At 40.2% G+C, this 21287-nt stretch overlaps 1 protein-coding gene across 2 annotated transcripts in view; it reads right to left on the bottom strand.

The window, feature by feature from the left end:
- Nucleotides 1–21287, bottom strand: part of VSNL1 (visinin like 1) — a 139436-nt gene that overhangs the window by 75935 nt on the left and 42214 nt on the right. Inside the window, exon 2 of one of the 2 annotated variants that reach the window (XM_032773961.2) lies at nt 11107–11269. In XM_032773961.2, the coding sequence (XP_032629852.1) occupies nt 11107–11268 (162 nt within the window). In that variant the 5' untranslated portion in view covers nt 11269. Of the gene's footprint in view, nt 1–11106; nt 11274–21287 lie in introns of both variants that reach the window. The other variant, XM_032773960.2, reaches the window with a different exon arrangement.

Raw genomic sequence — 21287 nt, forward strand, 5'->3', positions numbered from 1 at the left:
GATTCCGTACAAACCACTCCTGAAAACAAAGCAAGATCTAGCATTTTTCACTAATCTTTTCAAATATGAGCATATATTTCTCTACACTGAATTTTCTTGCTTTTGTCATTTTATCTTCCAACCTGCATGTTTTCTTTAGTGTTGTTTTGTTGTGCTTGAATATACAATTAACAGAGCAAACTCTCATGCCAAGTCAGTCATCTCAACTCTGCAAATAATAGGGCTGTTGGTGAAAACAGGCAATTCAGGTGATCTTAATTAAACATGAAAAGAGGGGAATTTACTCTCGCTGAGTAAAATAAGGTTGATATCCCAAGGTGCTGGGACTGTTCAAGCTGTTTAACAGAAACCTGATTTGAATCTCAACTACAGCCTACATAATAATAAAAGGCATCTAAACTAATGCCTAATCCAGCACTTGACTGTTGTAGTATGCCACAGAACTTCCTAAAGAGGCATAACTATTCATTATTAACCTACCGACCCACAAGAACACCTATCACAGTGATATATGGGTACTGCACAAAAAAAGAACAAAGCCACTGCATATCTCCTGTTTATTCTCCCCTCCCACCCCCTCTGAAATGCTCTTCTCTCTCTCCCGTCCTTCCCACATTTGTTGCAGATTTTATTCTGGGGGAAAGGTAATTCAAAGAGCTGTGTTTTGGAATTCACACTGAAAGTGGTGAGATTTGTGGTTATTACAATATTCTCCAGCAAGCGAATTCCACAATCTAGGACAAGTTAGTGAGAAAGCCCTGCCTCCAGCTTTTACTATTATTAATCTTGGGGTTGAAGTTTCATCATCTTCAAGAAATGTAGCTCTCAGAGGAGGCCATCACTATAAAGAGAAAGGCACTTCTGGAGGTATTTCAGACCAGTTCCATGGAGGGTCTTAAAGATCTGAGATCTTGAATCTGATCAAGTATTCTACTGAGAGCCAGCATAGTGAGAAGAACACCAGGATGATGTATCCCTGGTGCTTAGGACTATCTGAATTCTTTTAATGTTGGATTGCTCAGACATAGATATAGTGAGTTGCAACAGTCTCTCCTGGAGAACATGAAGGCGGGGATCGCTATGGACATTTGGTTTCCTAACATGCTACTAAGTCCAGTACAATATCTGGGGCCAATTCAGCCCTGGGATCCGTGGAATTGTACTGTTTACAGCAAGGCTCAGTATGGAACTCAGAGTTCCCAAGTGCACCTTCCATAACATGAAGACTGTTAGTTCAGCCTGAGTTATGTCTACAAAACAGATATTGAAAATAGACACATGGCACCACAGAAAAACATTCCTATATTTTGAAACAAAATTCCTTGTCTCTCACAATACAAGTTTACTCCAGTATCAAGATAAAATGTCTTCTACTTCCCTTAGTTTCAGAGACTTCTTCACAAACCTTGCAGTACTGAACAGTTTTTAATATTTTAAACAAGTAGAAAGGCGGATTGTAAAAAATGTGTCACATTAAACTTACTAAAAGACAGCAGTTCACTATCTTCATAGTGTTTAACGCTATGACTAAATCAAACTTATAGGAGACCTAAAATACCAGAAGATGGTCACAACCTTAAATATGAGGAGGCTTTATATATAAGAATAGATCTATTCACAGGACACATTTGGCTACAATCTAGTCATCTTTGCTATAATGAATCCCTGTAGACTTTGTGCTCTTGCAATTTGAAGAGAGTGCTCACTGAATCTTTCCAGAGGAAAAGAAAACATTTATGCTACAAACAAACAAACAAACAAGGAGGGCTGCTCTTGTATTTGGAGCACTGGATTGGAACTTGGGAGATCTGATTTCAGTTCCCTGCTCAGTCACAAACTTCCAGTGTGGTCTTGGGCAAGTCATTTAATCTCTGCATGCTTGGGTTCCCCATCTGTAAATCAGAGACTATAATACTTCTTTTCTCCCACCTTGGTCTGTCTTGGTTATTTAGAGTGTTAGCTCTTTCGGGAATGGTTTGTCTCTTACTATGAGTATGTTGAGTATCTACCATATGGGTTCTCAGCATGGCATTTGCGACTCCTATGAACAAGTTTCTTTATGGGTGGATGGAAGCAGGGTAGGGTGAGGGGGGGGCGGGTCCTGAAAAGTAAGAAAGGGGGATTCTAAAACTTTTTTTCTGTTGTAACATGAGGTCATGGTTGCGAGAAGGTTGTGAACCACTGACATAGTACAATGGGGCCCTTATCTCCATTTGAGGGCTGTAAGCACTGCTTTAAAACAAATAATAAAACAATAACTACACAAAGAAATCCATGGCCTGATTGTGGCAGCAGGATTGGGCTCTTACTTTGCCAGTGTTTTCCTGCACTCCCTGATATTATATTTTAATGATGGCTGTCTCCCTTGCAACAGCACCACTCCTTTCCTTCTGTTTTATCCTCCAGGGAAGTCATAACCTGTACTTATGAATTCATAGGGTTTTGCCATGGAAATAATTTTGACATTCCAAATGCGGGACCCAACAGGTAGTAAAGAAGAGTTGCAATGGAACAAAGCCCTTTATAAATGATGCACAATAGCTTTGGTAATTAGAAAACATGCTTTCGAAAAAGAAATCTTTAGAGAGATGCAAAGTGGGAATGAATTTACATATTTTTGAAGTATCTGGAGGATTTTCCTAGTGTGGCTTTCCCTCAATAAGGTCTTTTGGAATGTAATGTGTGCATGGATGTGTCAGCTTTTTAAATGCTCTGGGTTGGATTACCTTTCTACTGTCTAACCAGGTTTTTTTTAAGGTTGCCCATCACTATGATATCTTAGGGCTTTTCACACAAAAAAGATACACACAAAGATCTGTTAGCCTTTAAATTCTATGATTACCAAAGAAGCTTTCTTTATGAGAGAATCTGAATTCAACAGTTTCAAAAGAACTCACAATCAGATTTTTAAGTGCTCAGTTCCCACAACTGTGGCCAGAATTTCGAAAAAAGCTTATCTTAATTTTAAGCCCCTAAATAAGAGGAAGGATGGAAAACTTCCATTGGTTTTAATGAGGTCAGGATTTCAATTTCAGAACAGCCTGGCATCCAATGTGCTGATCTTGTTTGAGTATCTTGATACTTATTTTGAAGTCTAAACAAGAGTTGTTTTTTTTTGTTTTGTTTTTAACTGAATGCTGAGCTTTGAAAATCTGACTGTTAGAGACTGGTCTGAGGAGAGGTTTCCTAAAGTGTTTCTGAGTCCAAGATCTATATATAGAGAGAAATATGGGAATACATTACATGTATCATCCCCCTCCCCAATGACACAAAGAATCGACTTCATAGTTAATGCTGCCTCATTATACAGGATGGTTCTTACGTGGGAAGAACAGCCTGCCCTTTTGTTTCAGAATTCGTGAGAGCAGGCACACCGCGTTCCTGGCTTCTACTTAAGAAATGCAAGAAGTTTCTATTGTGGTTGTCTAATAGGCATACATCTTTGGCATAACACCCTCTTATTCATGTTGCTAGCAAGGAGAAAGAGGAGATATATTGATAGCGAAAACAGCAGTGTTATGGGAAACTGCAGAAAGACAGTAAGACTCTTCAAAAACAGGAGTACTTGTGGCATTGCCAAGAATACATTCTTTATGTTAACTAGCTTTGTACTAAAAGTAATGTCTTTTTGCAGTTTCTCATAAACCTATTGAATACAATATTAGGGCACCAATTATATATTTCATACTGAAAAACACTACTCTATGAAAATTCTATGCCCCTGTGTGCTCACTTTTTATTTGTGCTTTACAGTTTCTTCTGTTAAGTGCATTCTATATATTTACCTTTAAACAGAATAAATCTGCTTTTGCAGAAGTTTGTGTCTTTATCAGGTATTTGTCACAAATGATTTCATTATATTTTTATCAAATGTTTAGATTTTGATTTAGTACTGAGGGAATACATTTAACATGTCTTCTGTCCATTTAATGTTTTCCTACAAGTTCCCCATAATCAAAGCAGCATAGAATCTCAGGATTGGAAGGGGCCTCAGGAGGTCATCTAGTCTAATCCTATACTCAAAGCAGGACCAATCCCCAGACAGATTTTTGTCCCAGATCCCTAAATGGCCCCCTTAAGGACTGAGCTCATAACCCTGGATTTAGCAGACTAATGACCAAACCACTGAGCTATCCCTCCCTCTGGCATCAATGATGCTTTTGCTCCTTCTCCCCAACAGGTCCCTATTTGCATTTTTACCTATCTGTTGTATCTAGTCATATAGATTGTAAAATCTCTGGGGGCAAGGACTGGCTTTGTTTTACTTGTTTGTGTACATTAGCCCTGATCGGGGACCTTTGCCCCACCCCCAGAATAAATAATAAATTCTTCTTCTTAATAATAATGGCTTCTTATCCAATTCCTATTTTAAAAGCTCATTATAAAATAATTACTATTATCTTCCTCATGGATCCTTAAGTCATATTTATAGATAGATACATAGATATGATGTATGACTATGTCGTGTTAGGTGTGTACATGCTGCTGGTAAAAATTATACAGTATATCCTACCAAATGAACTGCCCCATTGTCTGGGAAACTTCTGAGAATTCCAGGAGTGATATTTACATATAGCTGAATTGTTCCTGAATGTTTACATCCTGTAAGGCACAGACAGACTTCCCTGAAATAAATGGCATGCCCATCTATCCCTGCTCCACCCCCCTCCAGTATACTAAGGGAGAACTGGTTCATTGTCCCACATTGGTATACTCATCTATTTCCCTTTAATACTACAGTGGAGTGAAACAAGTGAGAATGTCCAGTAAAGTGCTACAGTGCAGTAATTCTCTTTAGCAGGGCTGGACAAACATCCCCCTAATTTTGTTGTGATGAGAACTATCTACCTTGTCCTGCTGTCTTGCATACAGTGGCATGAGTAACAGGGTGGAGAAGCAGCAGGTTTAAAGGCAGAATAAGATGGTGACATCTATGGGCACTAGGATGGGCATCAGGGATGCAAGACTCTCACAAGGTTCAGAGTTCAAATAAGTGCCCATAGATTGGATGCTTACCTAGTGCCTAACCTAAAGCCCAGTGAAATGAATGAAAATACGCTGATTGACTCCAGTGGCCTCAAAACTCAGGTGAATAATCCAAACCCTACAGACAGGAAAAACTGGGCTGGAAACCTCATGAGAGCAGATTCTTTCGCACAATTTCTGACATTTTTATTTCCAGTCTCGGCAAAAAATTATGAAAGAACTTTCCGTATTTTATTTTTGTATGTCTGGTTATAGTCACAGCTGCAGGTAGTAATGGGGGAGAAAGGGGAGCCCACATCCAAACATTAAAAAAGGTTCAGGTTAAGCTCAGTTCTAAACATGGACAAAGGTTTATGGAGGTTCATGTTTCAAACCAGTTAATTCTTCTCTAATAAGAAAGATACTTAAGACATCATTCCTACTTTATTATATAAAGCCATCAATACTTAAAATATTATTGTAGAGTTGAAATGGTTGTCTTTGTTGATGAATATTATTTTTACAGTAGAGCCTAGATTCCCCAGCTGAGATCATCCCCCTTTGTGCTAGACATTGTGCAATCATGAGACAGTCTTTGCTCTAGCGAACTTACAGTCTAAACATAAAACAAAGATAAGAGTAGGAGAAAGGGAGTATTTTTATTCCCAGTTTACAGATGAGGAACTGAGGCACTGAGATATTAAATGGTTTACAAGGTTACACAGGGACCTGTCTAGGGCAGAGCGAGGAATTGACCCTAGATCTCTAGAGCCCGTGTCCAGTGCCTTCACTCCACAAAAAAACATCCTTCCTGACTATGCAAGTTATCCAGCCTTCAAGACGGGAAACTTCTCCCAACACTGTTTTTCGTTTTTCCCAGTTTTGTCCAAACTACAACAATCATCCCTGTGTATATATTTGAATGTCTTACTCCCGAGACCCTATAAATATGCTAGTGGGTAGACAAGTATTGTTTATTAAGATTTTGAGGATTTTGTACGTCCTACAATACATTTTGGCATATACTGAAATTTGGGCTGGAGTGAGGGGCTGGAATGGAGATTCACTTGTCTAATCTTCACTAAATATTTGAGAATAGAGCCTATTTTTTTTCCATACACTCTTAAAATGACAATAGATGTCAGTTGGATCTCAGTCAGGGAATGTGAGGGATAGCCCAAAACATGAACAATTAATTGACTAATTAAATCATATTATATTTTTCAGAGCAATTTAAATTTAAACTCAATAGTATGGCTTAATAAAATACATAAGATAAATTCACAAAACTTTACACCCAATTTATTTTTTAATACTAGCCTAAGGTGCATCATATCATAATGGCTTTGAATATTTCCTTTCCATTTGTAGGACTATTGGCGTTTGCTTTCACTGTTAACCCAGAGGACATGCTTGCCATGTTCAGTGACCTGGTTCAAAGAAGTATGACATCATAGGAGCCTGTCTTCCACTTAGTACACACACATAGCTCATGTTATCATTAATGCCCATTATGTACACTTGCACAGTATGGGGCACATTTATCCCTGATGTGATCCTGCTGAACTCAAAATTTAAAGCAGAATGAATTTGGCCTTTTAAATCAAAATGAGATGTATGGAATCACAACATGAATTCAGAATGCCCATGTATTTAGGCTGATTTTTACCACCAGGCCCCAATTTTACTTTAATGTATTTTTGTAAATTAATTTCTTAAGATAAATATACTATAAACACTAAATAAATACAACCCTCCAGTAAAACTGCTGGTAAAAATATTTAGTATCATTCAGCTATGTGGGAACAAAGTCTGGGGTCTAACCTTGATAGCCATGACATCAACTGAGTCAAAAATCACAACAGTAACCCTACACCTTCAGATCTCTTAAGAGCTGCACACTGTAAGTCAGTTGCAATGCATTAAAAATAATAATAATAATAATAACAAAAACTTTATTGAACCTACAAATTTACAGGCAATGTTAAATATTTTATATGCCCATATAAGGTGTTCTATTAAACTGTCTACATATACACCTGTATACAGAAATATCACTTTTATACAACACTCCCTAAGCAAGTTCTGTAAACCAGCAAACACTCTGCACAGAAGGTCTAGTTGCATGAGTGCTATTCATCTTAAGTGCTGCACAGTCAGTTCACAGAAAGAACCCCAGTTGCAATGAATTCAGAGCTGATCCTAATCAACATGCAGGGGAAAAAACACAGAACTGTTGCTGCCACCTCAAACAAAGCAGCAAACACTCCATCTACGACAAAGCCTTAAAGAGTAAAGACTAAAAATCAAATGAAAACAAGTCACTCACAGGTCCTACGTAACCACTGAAGCCTCCGAAGTAACAATTACTACAATCTTCCAATGCATTGTAAAAAGAGAATTAAGTCACCAGACCGTAAAACTCTGCAAAACTGGCAATTTACATTAATATCACAAGAACATATTATGTGTTGTGACAGTAAACATTGTGGATGTTTTCCATTGGCTGGCTGTGTGTAGAAGGAGTCTCTTTCCTTAGATCAAAGTTTTGCCATGAACATTCTAATATCACTCCTTGATCAGACATGTCCAACTGCATGGTACAAATCCCATGAGCAGACAGATGCTGACGTCTTAGAGAAAATGTAACACTGAAGTGAATGTAAATCTTGTAATCATCTTTCCAATAAAATATTTATGGAAGCCTTCCTGGCTAAAATCAAGTGAATATAACTTGTGAACTTTTTCTCTCCTAACTGTAGGCTCACACTCAACATAAAGAAATAAATTAAGAAATCAACATAAATGTTATACCTTCTTACCATTAATATGCACTTCAGAGAACTGGAATGCTTAAAATCCAACAACAGTGCCTTGTGACTTCTTGTGGTGACCTCTGCTGCGAAAGTCAATTTTCAAATCTGGATTTTTTTCTGTAGTCAGAAGCTAATACTGAAGGCTGGTCTACACTACGGGGGAAAATCGATCTTAGATACGCAACTTCAGCTACGTGAATAATGTAGCTGAAGTCGAATATCTAAGATCGGATTACTCACCTGACCTCACCACGCAGGATCGATGTCCGTGGCTCCCCCTGTCGATTCCGCAACTCCGTTGAGGTTGGTGGAGTTCCGGAATCAATATAAGCACGCTCGGGGATCGATATATCGCGTCTAGATGAGACGCGATATATCGATCCCCGAGCAATCGATTGTAACCCGCCGATACGGCGTGTAGTGTAGACGTAGCCTGAATGAGTGTCCCAAGCATCAAGAATCAACCTCCATGGGAACATGGAAAGTAACAGTGTCTCAGAGAGTCAGGGAATGACCTGTTAAAAGCTTTGACAATAGTACCTCAGAGTTACAAACACCTTGTAAATGGGAGATTGTTTCTTACTCTGAAATGTTCATAACTTTGAGCAAAATGTTCTTTCAAAAGGTTACAACTGAACACTGACTTAATACAGCTTTGAAACTTTACTAGGCAGAAGAAAAATGTTGCTTTTAACCATCTTAATTTAAATGAAACAAGCACAGAGACAGTTTCCTGACGTCATCAAATCTTTTTTTTAGAACTTTCCCTTTATATTTTTAGTAGTTTACATTTAACACAGTACTGTACTGTATTTGCCTTTTTTTTTTCCCTTTGGTCTATGCTGCTACCTGATTGCATACTTCTGGTTCTAAAGGAGATTTATGGTTAACTGGTCAGTTTGTAACTCTGGTGTTTGTAACTCTGACGTTCTACAGCAGGGGCTCTCAACTTTTCCAGACTACTGTACCCTCTTCTGGAGTCTAATTTGTCTTACGTACCCCTAAGTTTCACCTCACTTAAAATCTACTTGCTTTCAGACATAAAACTACAAAGAAGTGTCACAGCACACTTACTGAAAAATTGTTTACTTTCTCACTTTTACCATATAATTATAAAATAAATCAATTGGAATATAAATACTATACTTACATTTCAGTGTATAGTATATAGAGCAGGATAAACAAGTAATTGTCCATATGAAATTTTAGTTTGTACTGACTTTGCTAGTATTTTTTAGGTAGCCTGTTGTAAAACTAGGCAGATATCTAGATGAGTTGATTTACCCCCTGGAGGATCTCTGCATACCCTCGAGGGCTCACGTACCCCTGGTTGAGAACCATTGTTCTACAGAATATACATGATGGGGAGAGAAACTATGAAGCCATGGATTCATTTAAATCAATGGGAGTTTTACCACTGACTTCAGTAGAGTGGGGATTTTGCCCTGTGTGTAGACAGATATATATAATTTTCAGCCTATAACAAACTAGAATAAACACATAAGAGTTATGTTAAAACAATATTAGGGGTACTTATTAACAAAAGCAGGAATAGCCAAACACTGGGGAATCTTTAGCCTATATTTCCAAACACAAGTGGAACACAGAGGTGCTAAGGCTCTTAGCCAGATTTTCCTTCCCTGTGTGTTGTCAAAGTTCTCATCCTTTTAAGCAGCACTGAACCCTCATACTCTGGGATTTACATTTTCACTATCACTCAGTAACAATGGAACTAAATTTTATCTCTAGGCTATTTCCGCCTGGAATAAAGCACCTTGTGGGAGTCTACAATGACCTCTAAGGATTAGTCAGAAACGCTTTTGAAAAGAAGTCCTCGGCTGAGAGATGATATCATAAAACTGTCCCTCTCACAGAACCGCCCACCTCAAATACTTATTTAGACTTTATTCCCACCTTTTTATTTGTAATTTATCAAACAGGAAGCAATGGTTCCACAACAGTTAAACACCTTATATATCTTGCTACAAATACATATTTTGCAAATGCTTATTTACTTTTCCCACAAACATGCATGAGAAATAAGATGCAAGTCAACGTAGGACACATGCCAAACATCATCTAAAATGGAGGCAATCAATAATCACTCAGTACAAAACACAGTACTCTAAAGCAGTAATAGCAGGGGTGTCACAAAATAACGAGGGAATCAGAGTCTTCTGGAAGACAGGACTTTTCAGAACACCATTTTAATGTACACAAATTGAAGTGCACAGATGGTAACTTAATTCAGATATTCTGCAGATGGCAGTGTTTGTACAGTAACCTTCACTAGCACCGGGAAGGGGGACGTTTATAATATTTGTGGGGATGGTGTGGTCCAGGGCTGGGGATATGCAGGGAAGATGGACGGCAGTTCCATTTCAGATAAATACAGATAGTCCTTGCCTACAGAGATCATTACTGAGCTCCAGGCCATCAAAAGTCTGGTAAAACTGACTGCTGGCATTTTTACTGTTCCTCAACCTAACACTGTAATTTTCTGAACTAAGTGTTCATCGCCACTATCCAATATTTTTCCTACTTAAAGTTACTTTGAAGCCTTTGACCTTCAGGCAGTTGTTCCATTTTGAATGAATATGTCATTATTTTTGTAATATGAATACACATCTCGTGCTGTCTCCCATGTTTCTCCCCTTACAGAATAAATACATAGTAAAAAATAAGGAGACATGGTACGTGATAAATTAATGATCAATAAAAAGAAGGTAACCAGGTGTCCTACATATCCTCTCTCATACTCCAAGGACAAGAGGAAAGTTAATGAAAAGGCAACACATTTATAACATACAAAAAGAAACTTTTTTCCCCCCACAGTGCATAATTAATCTATAGTACTTACTGCCACAGGACTGCACTGGGGTAAGAAATACTGGGAATCAAAAGAGGAATAGATATTTTGATGGGTAATGAGAACATACACAGGATACTCATTTTATAAACCAGTGGCACTGCATGGAGGTATAGGGATCCGCCAACATGGATCATCTTGCAGGAGTGGGGCCATAACCCCTCATAAAACAACCCCTAGTTGAGACGGTTTAGGAAGACTCTTCCCCTTTGGGAAAATTGTAACCTTCCTCTGAAACATTTGGTATTGGTCACTCTCAGAGACAGCCTACTGATCTATTTGAACCACTGGTCTAATTGCTATGGCAATTCCTATGTACATACCTGTCTGCTCCTTGTCAGTATAGACTTTAATTTGAGTGATAGCCATGAAGGATATTTTTGCTCTACATATATTGAGGCACCACTCTGATACCCTTCTTGTGGCTGTGCAATAGGAAGCTAATAAATAACGTACCTTTACATAAAGCTGCTGAAATTCGTCAAGGTTCAGTCTACCACTAGGACAGTCCTTTAGAAATCCTTTGTACCACTGTTTGAGTTCATGTTCATTAAACTCCGTGCTCTTCACCAGATCCTCCATCACTTCAGGGGCCAGTTTGCTATTCTGTTTCCCCATTCTGCCTTAAGAAAAGCAAATTAATACAATTAGCCAAGTTGCTGTGATCATTTTAAAACTTGATTAGCAACCAAGCTGGAGTATGCTACTGACAGCCTTGTTTTGTGCTCCCTGATGCTTTCAGCCAAGCCCGACCCCATGTTCCCCCTGATTATTTGGATGCTAAACTATATTTAAATAAGTGTTAGGCTGAATTTGAGAAAAACTAAGAAATTCATCTTTCAATTAAAGCTCTTAAGTCCTGCAGATAGACTGCTGAGTTTGCTTTCAAAATAAATGAGAATTTGTTTAATCTTTTAAATAATAATTTAATATAAGGATTCCACCCTTTTTTCCCTTTTCTTTTTGAGAGGACTAACAGGTTCTTCCTACCAGTGGTTACCATCATATTAAAAAGTGACCTCTCTTTTAGTAATCTTGATAAAGTGGTTCCTAACCATTCCTTGGGTATTCAGTTATGAGAGAATGTGACTTAGGCTGACATTGTTAATAGTCAGTACTATACTTGGTTGAAAAGGATCTTGTATGAATTAAAATGCAATGGAAAGCTCATATTTCACAGATCTGATATTATTCACAGGTTTCTCTTTAATCTTACCTTAAACCCCTCCACTGATGCTATTTCAATGACTGACAGACTTTACAATTTATGGCCCCAATCCTGCAAAGGCTTCCACATATGATTAACATTAAATTTGTCAGCAGTCCCACTGATGTACATGGGACTTCCCATACGCATAAAAGTTAATCACAGGCAGAAATCTTTGCAAGATCAGGTCCTGTAATACACCTCGCTCTTGAAATATGAAGTGCCCTGCAGTATACAGTGGGACTACATTTTTCTTTTGATAATTTTAAGTCTTTTTTATTATATCCACACTGACTAGTACAAATAATTCTCCCTCCTCCCACCTCATTTTTTACTTTCTTACTAATTTTTATTAGATAATCATATTTTATCCCAATGTGCATTTTTGCAGTAATCAAGACAGTCGATGAATGACAGTGTTGCCATTTCCTGTCCTAGGCTCTTAGGGCTTGATCTCGCAAGCCCAGCTCACCTGAGCAATCCTCACTCACATAAGTAATCTGAATGTATGAAGGGGCAAAGCCCTTACAGAACCAGGACTGAGGAAAAGGAAAAGAGTGGTTAGCTCCCCAAACTGTGAGAGACAGGGAGGGGCTTCTCTGCAAAGGGTTCTGGGTAGGGAAGCCTTCATTAAAACCCCTGGCTCCCTCCAAGCTAGAGAGTCAGAGTTAAAGGGTTGATGAGGAAGAGTCACCTGGAGCAGTGGTTTTCAGCAGAGGCCCGGGGCCCCATAGAGGGCCTCAAGCAGGTTTCAGGGGTGCCTCCAAGCAGGGCAAGCATTAGACTTGTTGGAGCCCAGGACAGAAAGCTGAAACACCACTGCCTGGGACTGAAGCCCAGGTCCTTGAGCCCCGCCATGGGGCTGAAGATGAAGCTTGAGCAATGTAGCTTTGTGATGGCCCCTGTGGCATGGGGCCCCATGTAATTGACCTGCTTGCTACCCACTAACAGCAGCTCTGTTTTTTATATGCAGAAAACCAGTTCTTGTGGCACAGGTGGGTCGTGAGGTTTTTAAAGCATACTGGGGGGCCTCAGAAAGAAAAGGGTTGAGAACCTCTGACCTGGAGGAACCTGGGCCTGCAATAAGGCATATGGAGTACTTCGAATGGGTAAATGGACTGACACTATCTTATGGAAAGAAATTCTTTGTTGTTTTGGGGTTTTTTATTTAAAATATTTTTTGGTACTTTTACTAATAGCCCCTGGACTGTGTCATGCTGATTTTAGAAACCCTCCCTTATACTGTTAAGTCTTCCATTCCAGCTATGCCCCAGCTCTTCACAGAACCATGTCTAGGGCGCTTTCTATATGGTGTCTTAAACATCCCTGGTATCACATTCGAGTCACCTGTCAATCTCTGCTCAGGTTCTCCACAAGCCAGCCATCCACCCTTCACACCAACTGTAGCCGAAAAGCTGTCCAAACAAGTCAGCAGGATGCAGTTCAGAGAAGTTTAGCAAACAAAGTACCAAACATTCTTTTTTTTTAAAACAAACAAACAAAAAAAATGAACAAGGGATATTTTTCCATAACAAAATGTCAGGCCATTTACCTGCCTAAAGTACTCCATATGTCTCACAACTGACGGAGATGACCCTTCCTCACCAGCCCTTCAACTCTAACTCTCTAGCTGGGAGAGAGCCAGGGATTTTATAAAGGGCTCCTGTACCTAGAATCCTTTGCAGAGAGGTCCTTACCGTCTCTCTGGGTGATTGACAGTTTGGTTGACTCTTTCTCACTCCCAGTTCTATAAGGGATTCACCCCATCACACACACTGAATTCAAGTCAACCTGGTTAGCTGAGCACCTCCTGAACAGTGCTGAATGTCTTCAACCTCCATGAACTTTCTTGGGTGCGGAAGGTGCTCCTCAGCTTGCAGAATCGGGTTCATACAGTCTTTCATCACAACCTTCTCCTATCTAAGTCAATAGCAAAAATTCCCTTTGTATGCAACAGAAAACCCACTGGAAAATATAGGGCCTGATTCTCCAGTCCCCTGTGCTTAGTGTAGTCATTTAAATCTGTGCAACACAGGATTAAATCACTACCATTCTGATTTGATTGTCTTTAACACCTACCGTGCCCTCACTCTGCACAGGTGTAACTGGCAACACTAAATACAAGGCCCAATCAGGTCCCTAATGTGAAGTATTGAAGAATATAATGTGGGGAAACAATCCTGAACTGGTGGAAGCATAGATAAGTCTTTTTCATCTATTGTGCCCAAGTTAATTTGAAGTCCAGAGATTAATTTAAATCTTGAAAAGGAATAAAAACAGACAGGAAAGAAGAATGGAAGTGAAGAAATATAATCATTAAGTGCTATATAGTGAACATTCAGTAGATCATTTACATCCAATTATTGTAAATACTTGAGATATGAGCTGTATTTATAAACAAATATGTCAGTTCTTTCTGTAATTTTTATATTGGCCCCTTTGTCATCTTTTACCAAAAATGTAAACATAATTTCCCTGAATCTCTCCTTGTGGGCCACATGTTCTAAAGAGCAGTACTTGGGTTTCATTGTATATATTTTCTCCACTATTTTACTAACAGGGTGCTCAAAATTTCATGCGGTGCTTAGTTGTGTCCTGTGCACAGAAAGAAAGAATGTCTTCCTCCGACCGACACCTAGCACTTGTGTTTCTACATTCCAGTGCAGCACTCGCCTTTGGTGGCAGCTCTGCATTTCACATGCAAGTTCCGTTTTAAATCACCTGCCAACCCTTCCCCTCCCTCCCCATCTTAAAATCTTTTTTCTCCTGCAATATTGCTTTTAAACAAACTTTCCCCCCCAATTTTTAAATGTAGTCTCTTTCTCATAAAGTGAGCCACTCGTTACTCTGCCCATTTCCATCCCTTCTTCACAGCCTGCTTTATCTGGCCAGGCTCCCATAGCGTTAGCCTTCCCTCCTAGCTTTGCGTGGTTAGTGACTGTGACAGGTGTATCTCTTTGCACAAGTCTACGGAGTGACACTAGACATGGCACTAAAGCCTCTGGATCTCTGCTCAGTACCTCTTCCCAACTTGTCACAGTTCTATTAATAATCTTTGTTTACAGCCCTTTCCATTCCATCATGTATCCGTCTAGCGTGACCAGATGTCCTGATTTTATAGGGACAGATTTAAAAAAAAGATTTGGCAAGGTAAGGAAACTGTTTCTGTGCTTGTTTTGTTTAAATTAAGATGGTTAAAAGTAGCATTTTTCTTCTGCATAATAAAGCTTCAAAGCTGTATTATATCAAGGTTCAGTGGTAAACTTTTGAAAGAACAACCATAATGTTTTGTTCAGAGTTATGAACATTTCAGTTACCAACAACCTCTGTTCCTCAGGTGTTCATAACTCTGAGGTTCCCTGTACAATGTATGAGAGGTGCACTAGAGCTGAACGCATATGTCTGACTGTGACAAACATTTAGAGCTATTGTCTCTCCCTTACCCATGTTTAAATTGGTGTAACTTCGATGATTTATGCTGGTTTAAATGAGAGTAGAAGCAACGGCACTAGGTTTTTTTGCCTACACCGCGCTGAGTCGACAGGAGACACTCTCCCATCAACGTACCTTATTCCTCTCATTCCCTGTGGTGTACCGGGGTCAACCAAAGAGTGCCCTGCCATCGATTTAATGGGTCTTCACTAGACTCACTAAACTGAGCCCCGGTGCATCGAAAGACAGAGTGTCAATCCTGCGGTATTGTAGATATAACTTCAGATGAATATCCCATCTGCTCCTCGCCATGAATGAGACAGTCACAGTCTATTCCTTTGTTGTTCATATAAGTACACATACTGTATCATTCATATATATAATATATATAATATATAAATGGAAAAATACTGAAGGCAAAAACACTAGGCAAGTGAAGAACTGTGGGCATAATCTGAAATAACAGACCAATTTTCTTGTTATTTTTTTTACTAAGCTGCTTAACAAATTCCCTGCCGTGCCCTGGTAATAACTACAACTCCTGACCAATCTCAGCATTGTTCCTTTCTCCTCAGGCTACTTCCGACACTGCCTTTCCTCTTACTAATGTCAGCATGAAGGATAGTTGGAAGCAAGACAAGGCTGTGAAACCAGCTTAGTGATTCATCCTTTCAAATATATTTCTTGTTCCACAGAAAAATAGAAATCTAGAGCCAGAATCTATCATTCACACATAAAGGCCAAAAATCTTCTCCAGAGAACCCAGCCTGAGTAAGTAGCTGGGGGACTCTGTGAGCTGAATGCAAGAGGAATTCTCCCACCCAAACAATGGTGCCAGAATCTATGGCTGGAGTGGCCTGTTCTGGCCTCAGCCCTCTCCAGAACCACCCCTGTACAATACTCTCAGGGATACACTGCAGAGGGGTATGCACCTCCAGAATGGCCTGCCCAAACCTGTCCCATGCCTTATACAGCAAAGTGATTCTGCTCCCCAAAGGTCCTCTGCACCCACAGGAGAGGAGACAGGATTTGTGCCATCATGGCCCAGAAGGGGAAGATTCATCAGAATAGTGCAGCTTTGCAGGGTGGAGGAAATAGCTATATTCTTCCTTTTGGAAGATAGGGAGGAACCCGAATTGCCAGTTTTTCCCTTCACACGGCACTTTGGACGTAACTGTATGATTTTAACCATACTTTTGCTCTCATTTGTGCCACACACTGCAACTCAAGCTATAGCCCTTAATGAAAAATAAATAAATAATGGGGATTTTCAGTATAATGCTACATTGAAGTTAATGGCAAGAAGGCACCATTTACTGCTAACGAAACGCACTTCACACACAATGTGTGGAAAAAGGCTAGATTCTTATTTCTGTTTACACCAGAGTAAATCCAGTGCAACTCTACTGACTTTATTCAGTTACTCCAGATTGATACTGGTTTCACCTGAGATCAGATCCTGGGCCCCTGGAAGGGGTGGGGCCTCAGGCAGAAGGGGCAGGGCTGGGGGTCAGCCTCCCCCAGCCAGCCCATCCGTGCTGCCTGGCCACACTGCCCAGGGCCCCAGCAGGGATTTAAAAGGGCCCGGGGCTCCCAGCCGCTGCTACTGCAGCAGTGGCTGGAGCCCTGGGCCCTTTTAAATCACCGACCCCGGGGCAGCTGCCCCTTTTCCGCCCCCGCGTTGGCGCCCTTCTGGTAGGGTTCCTACCAGCAGGGCCACCGATGGGGGAAGGTGGGGGGGCAAAAGGGGCAACTTGAACATCGGCCGCGTACAGGCCGGTACCAGCTTCTTACTGGCACACCATACTGGCCCGTACCGGCCCACTTTCTCCGCTGCATCTATAACAGATCTCTCAGATAGTTTAGTGATATAAGGCTGGATGTCCATACGGGATAATGGGTAGACATGTTTTGTTTTGCTAATACTGACAGAAAAGAACCATCTCAATATAGGAGACAAGCAGATCAGTGGCCTCATTTCTCCTCATGCCGAGTCGTTATTGGCTGCAGTGTTCTGTAGGCACCGGGTTGCTACAAGTTTTAAGGAGAGATTTGTTTTATCAGGATTAAGATGAATATTTCCTTATTTGGACTATTCTCTTCAACTCTTCAACTCTGTCCTCATCCAGAATAAATGAAAACAGAACTTCAAAACACTTCCACCACCTATTGCTGTAATATGGGATTTATTCATATGCTAAATACCATGCAGCTGAACTTCAGTAATCATTAATCTGATTATTCAGACTGCTTCTCCCTCTCAGTACTCATTCATTTTGATCACTGTAACAAGTTTGCAATATGTTTCATGGCAAAGTTTCCAGTTTCCAGCTGATTTCTGCTGCAAGAGTTGTTGCTTTCAACAGAACACACTATCTCCCCCTACTTCAGTTCCCCTCAGTTACTGATAAGGAAGTCCACAGTCTCCTGACTATACCAAGTTCAACTTGACCACTTAAAGCAAGTTGGGTGGCTGTAATGCCACTATTGATAAGCATTTCAAAGACTTGCTTTCCAATGGGACGACCTGCACCATTTTAAAATCCTAAGAGATTCATCCCTATTGAAAATACCCTTTCTTGATGCTGAAATATTTGATAAGTATTGCTCAGTTGAAAACTCCTCTTTGGAAAAGATGAGCAGTTCCAGCTATATTTGAACATCAATACCAGTCTCTGTGGGTTCCAGCCTTCCTTTGGAGTTGAGACGATATTTGCCAGGATTATAAACAATTTACTACTGGTTTTAGATCCTGGTGACCTATGCATTTTAGTCATACCAGGCATCTCAGTGGTTTTGATACAACTGAGCATGAGTTGTTGCTCCAGTGACTAACGGTCATTGCTGCTGGGTCTGCAATTGTCCTCTAGTTCCAGTTGTGCCTAGAAGATAATGTTCAACTGATCTTGATGCACATTCGTGTAATCACTGAGAGATTAGACATATGATAACTTTCAAAGACCTAACCTGTCTCCCATGTTTAGCCCTATTGGTAAGATTATTTCACACTATGGGGTAGAGCACAAACAGTGTATTGATGTCTCACAAATGTATCATTCTTGCTCTGGGATGCCTGCAAGTTTAGTCCAAAATGTTTGGATGCATCAGAACCACCTTCTCCTCCCCACATGAAACCAAATTCTTGTCAGCAGTAAGAGGTCATGGTTATGAAGATGCTCTTTTTCCTCGTGACCTGAATATTGAGGGTACATGCTTGGAGACAGTGAACCAGATTTAAAATCTTGACATCACTTCTATGGAAAGCACATATCAGCAAGTTTTTTTGTTTTCTCCCCACTGGTTATGCAATTTACAATGGCTGCTCCCATTTCTAATCTGTGGCAATTTCACAAAAACAAAAACACATGCCTTCATGACCACCAGGTTTGATTGTTGTAATTTCTTCTTAACAGGAATTCCAGCAGTTCATCTGAATTGCTTGCATCACGCTTACTCACTAGGTTGACAATCATGATTATTCCTGTGCTCCTTATACTTGATACATACAAAATAGCTAAATTGCTTTAAATTGGCACTGTTGGCATTAACAGTTTAGATCCTGGCCACATTCAAGACTTCCTCTTTTAGCCTCATCTTGGCAGGTGGCTATGCTCAAACACCATATGACTTCTTATGACTGTGCCTTTGAGTCTTAAATGAGTGAGTTCTGCTGTGATGAGCCCTATGGTGTGGCCTTCACTCCTTCTTTACATCCATCTCAGTCTCTTCATCAGGGCTTTTAAACAATATCTAACCCCCTTTTTCTGTAAGTGTTTTAAGCACTCTGCTGGCCTCGTATTTATTACCTTCCTCCTCGGGTTCTTGTTTTTTTGGTACAAACTCTAAAATGGTGGGCTTTATTAACCAACTATTTTATTGTGCTAATAATTAACAGTGTCCAGAGCACTTTAGCAGGAAGGAAAACGGGTGCAAGGGCAATAAAGCTACTCTATGACTACTGTTACTCGTGTAAATATTTATTCTTTTTTCACCACTCTATTTACAGTTACAAAGTGCAGATTTCCTTAAAGACAATCACAGAACCCAATATGTTAATTGTTAACATGACTTCAGCCTGTCATGAATTGGTATGTACTCTGTTCCTGACACTGGTGGTGAACTGTTTTTCGAGGTTCTACTTGCTATGGTATAATCTTGCCTCACTAGTTGATCATTCTCTCTCTACACTAGAAACTTAATTCAGGTAGGACTCAGTGTCAGAGAACACTAATTTATACAGCACAGGTTCTCTCTTATGGAATTGCTATTTACTTCAACCAGGGAAGGAAATGCATTAAGAGGCAAATCGAGTCTCTTTCTTCATGGGTGTGGAGGTTCCCTCTGCAGAGGAACTAATGCAGTTATAGTGCACAAAGGAGGTGAAGACAAAGGATGAGGAAGGCATGGGAGTGCATACTCCCTACAGTATGAAGCCCTGCTCAAGATGAGCTCCCTGAGTGGTAACACACAAGAGGTGGGAGAGGGCAGGAAAGTGCTATGGAAGGGCAGGGCCAGAGGGCTCCCGGAGCAGTCCTCCTACTACCCCACAGGATGGAAAGCTGTACAAGAGTCTTAGGAGGCTCCTCCAGCCACTGAATTAGAGTAACTGCCATGGAACAGAGGTTTCAGCCCAGAAAGGAAGTTTCCTCCTATTCTATGTACCTGTCCTCTGCCTAAGGCCAGGGGATGAGTTCGAGTGCTGGGCCTGAAAGACAAATTATGTATGAGAAAAATCTAGGATACAATCTTAAAACAATAAAGAAAGATTCTATTAGAATGTGTCATGAACTTTTTGCAAAATTACAATTAGATTATGCATACTAAAACTTTTAAAAAGCACGATATAATCCAAAATCTGCTCCATGTGGAATTGTTACCCAACTATGCCCTTATCCATGCTGTCAAGACAGTACGTTTGTGCACCCATATGCTGGGTGTAATGGCCTCACGCAATGATTTCCCTTAGGCTGCCCCTCCAAGGAGGACAAATAATTTGCAGGTTGACATGTATGTACATAGCATTACTGGGCCTCAAGGAGGACCAAATCCTGAAGCCCTTATTCAGTGTTCACTCATTTAGTGCTACCTCACTGGGAATTTGCCTCAATACAGATGTTAGTAGAAACAGAGTACAGACTTTAGGATTTGATCATAGTAAATACAGTGGAATCTTCTGTTTTTATTCCTCCACTCTTTTCATCCCTTCACTAGTTTCCTCTTCTCCAGTGAATCCACCTACTTGTAGTCATCTTTAAGGTCCTTCACAACCTATCCTTGACCTAGCTATCATCTCTTACATGGTATTGAGAGGTCGATTCCCACCCAAGTTCCTTAAATGAAGCTAGCTATAATTGCCCATTTTTAATTTTTTCCAATAGGCAACTTTGGACTTTCTCCCATTCTGCCTTTCATGAATGACAGGAGCTCCCCACAAACATCTGTAAAGCCACCTTATTGTTCTCCCTTCTAATTCCTTCTTAAAACACTTATCTGGCATGATACGTACAAAAAACGCCCCCACAAATCCTTAATAATGGTAGGCAGCTCGTTTGCTGAAACCACTGATTTTCATGCTCATCAGTATCATCTCACTATTTTCCTGGGCTCCCCAATCTGTTTTGTTCACCTATAGCCTTATATGCAGGTTGCAAGCTCTTTGGGGACAGGGACTGTCTCTTTTGTTTGTACAGTGCCTAGCACAATGGGACTCCGGCCTCTAAGGGCAACAACATTAATTATTATCCACCAAAAATTTCCCTATGAGCGGTCTCATTATAATAGGAAAAATTCAATCAGGTAAAAGATTATTCTTCATCCTGGGTGTAGCATCTGGGTTTCTCTTTGCTCACTGCAGTTACAGAGGGATGGCACTAGTAGCTGTGCTTATTGGTGCGAGAGGGTCTCTGCTAGACAGTATCTAAAGCCACAGGGAAGCAGGGGTAGCAAGACAAGGCCAGAGCCTCTCCCTCTTTCTGCGGAGAATAGCTGTAGCAAGATT

This window comes from Chelonoidis abingdonii, chromosome 3 (assembly GCF_003597395.2).
Source record: "Chelonoidis abingdonii isolate Lonesome George chromosome 3, CheloAbing_2.0, whole genome shotgun sequence".
NCBI classification, from domain to species: Eukaryota; Metazoa; Chordata; order Testudines; family Testudinidae; genus Chelonoidis; species Chelonoidis abingdonii.